At 40.8% G+C, this 6,405-nt stretch overlaps 1 protein-coding gene across 1 annotated transcript in view; it reads left to right on the top strand.

Moving 5' to 3' along the window:
• LOC107104217 overlaps positions 1 to 5,194 on the top strand; it is a 34,090-nt gene extending 28,896 nt beyond the window's left edge. The window contains exon 4 of the mRNA XM_015404161.1: positions 4,961 to 5,194. Coding sequence (XP_015259647.1) covers positions 4,961 to 5,194 — 234 coding nt within the window. The remainder of the gene's footprint in view (positions 1 to 4,960) is intronic.
• The last annotated feature ends 1,211 nt before the right edge of the window (positions 5,195 to 6,405 follow it).

The following is a 6,405-nucleotide window of genomic DNA, read 5'->3' as shown; positions in this document are numbered from 1 at the left end:
TAGATTACTCGTTACTAAAACAAGGTAACAGCGTTAGTAACGCCGTTACTTTCAACGCCGTTAGTCCCATCACTGGAAATAATGAGCTTAAGACTGCTGCATCAGTTGGAAAAACGTTCAGCCGTCTCACATGCAGGTGTGGTGCGTTTAGAAAAAACAATCCACTGGACTTGGTTTACAAGGTTTGAAGATGTTTCGCTCGGACTCCAGGAAACTTTCTCAATTCAAATGTCTGGGTCCGCAGGGAGTTTGAGGCTTTATATAGAAAAAGCCTTTTATTGCTTGGAAGCATGCAAATTGAAACCGACAAGCAGGTCCTTTGGTTCCATTGTTGGCCTGTAATATCTGAAACCTGTCTCTGATTCTGAAGGTCGGTCGTTGAAATCCAAAAAGACATCCAGCAACCCTGGACAGTTCATCATTCTGTCGCAGGGCAACAGAGACAGAAAACCATGCACACACACTCACACCTAAGGACAATTTAGAGGTGACAATTAACCTAAAGTATTATTTTTAGACTGTGGGAGTAATGCAGGATTACCCAGAGAGAACCTACACATGCAAGGGAGAACGTGCAAAGTACATGCCCAAGGCTAGGAATTTCACTCTGGACCTTCTTTGTGCAAGGCAACAGTTCTACCCCCTGTACCACTGTGTAGCCCCTATGTCAATCATAATTGTTGACATCTGTGTCCCTAATTGACCCTGTTTTTCAGTTTGGGATTTGTGCGTGGTTAAACACCAGTGTGTAATTGTCAATAAATGACCGCAGCTCATTCACAAAAATGATTGCATGCTGGCCAAACAGAAATCCATGTCTCTGTGTCGTATCTTGCCTCTGTCTTTATCCAGCTGATCAGCTCTTGTTGCAATGGCTGCGTCAACAATAATAATCAAATTTTTAAATCATGTTATTATGTATAAGCCATCAAGAAAGGGCTATTTACTTTATAAAGGCAGCATTGCAATTTTACTCTTTTTTCTGTTTATTTTATAGGAGCATGCAACCGTTACTATGAGCACTAATAGAGGGAAAGCAAGTTGATTCAAGGAAACAACCTGAAGGAAGACAGGTGCTAGTTTTGGACATGAGAATTCTCAGGCGATACTACTATTTGGGTTCAGCCCAATTTTTCTGCGGAAAACATGAGTTGCACCTTTAAGGTGCAAGAGGAACTGATGTTCAACAGAGGTACAAGAGAGAGACAGACACACTCCCCCTTTCAGTTTGGGACTGTTGACTCTCTGTTAGTCACAGCAGCGCTCAGCAGCTTCTCAGAACCCACCGGTTCCAATAATTTATTTCTATTTTGTTTACTTTTCAATAAAAATCTTTCCATCTTTTCTTTGTGTTACTACTGGAGCAACCTGACCACGGTGTAATCTTTTTCCACTGCTGCACCCAGTCTCATGGGCAGTTATAATGAAGTCGCTTTTGTGTTATTCTTCCTGAAGGAGCAGACAAGATATAAACACTAGTGACAAAAAAAAGGGAAGTAGCCTGTTCTGCACAAAGGTTTACGGTTAGCCCCACTCAAGGGCGTAGGTTTGATTTCCACTTTGGTAGGGACACTATTGGTCCTAAGTTTCATTAATGTAATTTTACCTATGTAAAAATATGCATGCTTTTTTTATGCTTGACATGAGCATCAGGGTGCATTTCGTTTAAAGAGAAAAGCAGCATTTCTTGCTACATTTATACTACTTTATAAGCACTACACACACTATATGTTGTTTATCAATGTTAGAAGCATCACTGGCTCTGATGAATGAGGAATTAGGACTTTTTTGAAAAGGTTTCTATTTAAACTTACCAGTGACTAAGACAGTAGGAAAATATGTGCCAGTTTAACCAACTATAGTCTAAATATGCCCGTTATATGTGGATTTATCCTGTATTTTCTTTTGAAGATATATAATTGTGCAAAGGTAAACAGGTGAAACAATTATTAAAAGAAAATATAAGGCCATCTTTTCTGTAATCTAATAATATTTCAAATAAACATTCAAACATTTTACCAACCACTAATGTTTGTACTAATTAACTTATGGACTGTGTGGACATCTATGTAAAATAAAATCAATGTAAAAAGTGTTCCTCTGTTTGTTATTGGCTTCATCCTATTTTTAAAAGTAGAAATAGTCAAAGAAAAAGCAACATTATGTGGAACCATAATTATGCTTTCTAAACAAAAAGTAGCAGATGTTTAGGCGTCATCTCGTGTTGTTATACTCTATAAAAGAAATAACACCTGCTATTTATAGCTGAACTGCCTCAAAGGGTCGTCATAAAATGAAAACAGTCATTGCAATGAATTATTGTTAAAAGGGAAACCCTCACATTTTCCTTTTCAGTCGGCTTTGGCTAAGAATCAGCAATCAGCAGCTGTTTAGCATAGATAGAATACAATTTTTTTCATTAGGACTAGTTTTGTAGCCTAATATTATCCGAAGTAACTAGTGTGAAAAAAATGTCTTATTTCGTGCTCCAAGCACGCACACACGCATACGAACTAGAAAACAGCCAATCAGGAAGAGAGAAGGCGGAACTTGAGGCAGAACAACCAATGAGAGTGGAGCTAAACAGCACAGCTACTGACTTTAAAGGACAGGAAATACCGGGCAGCAAGACGGGGCGGCAGCAGCAGCTACTAACCCGCAGAGCTGCGAGAGAAAAAGAATAGGCTGTGTGATCCACCACACTGAATTGTAAATTATAAACATTTTATATAAACATGTTATTCAAATCGAATTATTGGTAGGGACAAATAGGTTGGTCCAAAATCTTGGTAGGGACATGTCCCTATGGTCCCTATGCAAACCTAAGCCCATGGCCCCACTGTGGAAGGAGCTGCAAGAGCCAGAGCAGGAAACTTTAGGTACCCTGTAAGAACACAAAACCCACATGCCAGATGGTTATGGTTGACTAGATTGGCCTGAGATTGTTTAAAACTCACGTGTAGTTAATACCGTCTGCAGGAGGAGTGGCTTATATTGGCTTTGCTCTGACAGAAACGGACCCTGTCAGGGCTTTTATTAGAAACCACAAGAGAGGAGGCTTGTAGATGTTCAGTTTGTATCTTTATTGTCAAAATATTATACACTGTATTTTCTATTTGTTCAACAGAAGGAAGGCTTGGATTTCACTTAAATCTGAGCAAAAACAAAGTTAAACATTGATTACATTACAAAAAGCTGAAATATAAGTAGATACAGATTTCTGTATAATTTATCTACAAATTAGTTAAACTCATTTCTGTGTTGATGCATGCCCAATACAATATATGGGGCATGCGATGGTGGCGCAGTGGTCAGCACGCATGACCCATGTAGGGAGATCTTAGTCCTCGATGTGGCCTACCCAGATTCTCATCCAACCTGTGGTCTTTTGTGACATGTCTCTACTCCTCTCTTAAATCCCCTTTCCTGTCAGCCCACTGTACAAAAAACAAGCCACTAAGGCTGTAAAAAACTCAAAAAAGGAAAATAACCAGACTACGATAAACTAATCCAGAAAAGATGCCCTTTAGATTATATGACAGAATTTAAATAATGAAGAATAAAAAGGAGGAATAACCTATGAAAGTGAAAATACATAAAAGAAAGTTACATTAAGTAATGCTTGATTAAAAAAACAAAATCAATAAAAGATGAGTGGTGTTCTTTGGTGTTCCTATTGCTGTGGTTTCTCCAGAAGAGAGTGATAGTATTTTATCCTGTAACAGGAGAGAAGTGTTAACAAAGTAGCTTTTATTTCAATCATCAGTTCATTGTTTTATTAAGAGGTGAGAATGATGTTGAAGCATTACCTTGTAATTTTTTTTTTTTATAAAAACATAAACAGAAAAGTAGAGATGAGGTATTTACAGAAGACCAGGATCACTGTGGAAACCAAGTTAAGAGGGTTTCCCGGCGGGGGTGGGGCTCTGGAGGTGGCCCCCACTGTAAATAATTATTTAAAAAAGAGAACTTCATTATTATGGGCTAAAACCTGAAAAACTAAGTTTTAAATAATGGAACTAGAAAAGCGCTCGGGGCCCAGACCAAATATTGCACCATATTGTGATTTAGACTTGTTCTGTTTGTAACCGTTTACATTTCACCTTCTGCTGTTGCTGATACTGGATTTGAGGTTCCATTATTGCTAATGCTTTTGTGGCATTAAGTGATGATTTTAATCACTTCTCTCTCTCTCCTACACTGCCAAATTTCCAACAGTGTGTCAGCAGCTGCACCAGATAAAAATGGGAAATCAGATCACAATCTTGTTTTTCTCTGCTCAGAGTACAAGCCACTTTATATGAGACAACCTGCAGTAACTAAAACTGTAAGAAAATGCTCAAAGGAAGCTGAAGAAGCCCTGGAGGGTTGTTTTGAAGGCAATGGACTGGTACTATGCAATTTTTCAGCCACATGGAGAGAACATCAATGCAATGACTGAGTGTGTAGCTGAGTAAATACACTTCAGTGTAGATAACACCATCCCTAGCAGAACAATGAAATGATTCCCAAATGATAAACCATGAATCACAAGTGATCTGAAGCTGTGTAGGGCATCATCCTGCCTGTGACTTGTTTGTCAGAGTGCTCTTTGTAGCCCTCTAAGGCTGTGGTTGACGTGATTGTTTGTATTTCTATTGTTTGTTGTCGTAGTTTGGTCGTGAAGTGTCCAGCTGAGGACGGCTCATCCACTTATGGCTCTCATGTTTTTTAGCTGCAGATGCTACCTTTCCCCTGCGAGACTGGGTTGAGAAAGGTGGACAGCTGCTGGCTACAAGTGAGTAGCGTTACAAAATATCAGTCATCGCAAGCGTGTGTGTGATCACTTAATATTAACATTGGTCTCTGATCTCATTCTTCAGTTTTATTGAAGTTCTCACTCAGTTTGCCTAGTGCCTGATAACATTTCCCAGATGTGTCCGAGATGCTGGTTTGAACATCCTGTTTAATCCCTCAACAGGTGGAGGAGATCCATGACCTATACACCAATTGTTTGGGGTCAGTCAAAAAAGCTCTGACTCACCAATGTATGAACTGCAGCATCCTGCTGTTGTCTGTCAGGGAGAAAAGACTACTTCAGGTGGAAAATCTTGTTTTTGCAGCTGAGCTGACACCCTCAGGTGTGCCTCAACCAGGAGGGGATGTGCCAGCCAAAGACTTCAGTAGTCTGCAGAGGAAGATGACCAGGCTGTAGCTCCCATCTTGCCAGGAAGTGGATTTCCTGAGCGCTGAGGTAGAGTAGCTCAAATCCTTACTCAAAGTCCCAGTATTCACTTTTGTTCCCCAGTATCTTAGGAATCGGGGGAGGATCTGTAGGAGGATGGAATCTCTATTAAGGCTTCCATTTCAGAGTGGGGAGCAAGGATACCCCTTCCCAGAGACTTAAGGTTGGGAGATGGATCCCCAGAATTTGGGAAGGTCACAATTTTTGGGGGAATTCCCCTTATAACTACAGTTAGCTCTCACCAAGGGGGCCCATGCAATCTATAGGCAATTATTGTGGCAGCCTTGGCCAGAGTTGCCCTGGATGACGCTCAAGTGACCCGTCCTGCTGGAAATCACTTTTTTGCAGGGCCCCAGTGGCCCCTCCTTTTGAGCTTCCTGCATCTCCAACCTTCTTGGAGGAAATTCAATGCTGCTAGGCAGATCCGAGGCACCCCTTCAACCATAGTAGGAATGCGGGGATCCTACTGTCTATGCGTTACCCTGGGGACTATGGTCTGGACTAGAGACTGACATTTTTTCGGGAATCCCATGTGTCACGGGATTCCCGTGGGATTCCCGTGGGATGGGAGTCAGTATTAGTAACGATCACGTGATTGGGACGGTACAGGATTAAACATTAACGGGAGCAGACGGGAGCGGGAGCAAACCGATAATAACTAAAAAAAAAACTAGGATCAATGCCAAAAAATAAAATAAAATAGAAAGAAAAAAATTCCAGTACTGGCGCGGCGCCGCCATTTTGTAGTTTTTTCCCTTTAAGCCTACACTATAATGCGAGTCAAAAAAACTACACGACCCAAAAACCAACAGTGATTCCGCTCTGAGTTTTTCACCCGCGCTCAAAAACAACAAGAATGGGGCTCTGTTCGAAATCCTGGGCTGCATCCTCCAAGGTCACGGTCTACCTAGACTGGATCCTTTGAAGTCCGTGAAAATAAGGAGACCGGAAGAGTTTTGGCTGTGAATTCGACCAGGTCTACCCTTCAGCAGGTTTTATCGCCGTAAGGTCTGTTGCTTAGCAACCGCGAAAGTTGACACACAAAGCAGGAAAAGAATGAAAACCGAAGTTTCCAAAACTGTTTTTTTATTTATTTCTTTTTTATTGTAAAGTGAACAAAGACTGATGAGAATCCAGAGTGGAATAAAGGTTCCAACCACCGGGAGCAGGATCAAATCAAA

Source organism: Cyprinodon variegatus, unplaced genomic scaffold (genome assembly GCF_000732505.1).
Source record: "Cyprinodon variegatus isolate N-32 unplaced genomic scaffold, C_variegatus-1.0 Scaffold1654, whole genome shotgun sequence".
In the NCBI taxonomy this organism is placed as follows: Eukaryota; Metazoa; Chordata; class Actinopteri; order Cyprinodontiformes; family Cyprinodontidae; genus Cyprinodon; species Cyprinodon variegatus.
This window is presented reverse-complemented; position numbering and strand designations above follow the sequence as displayed.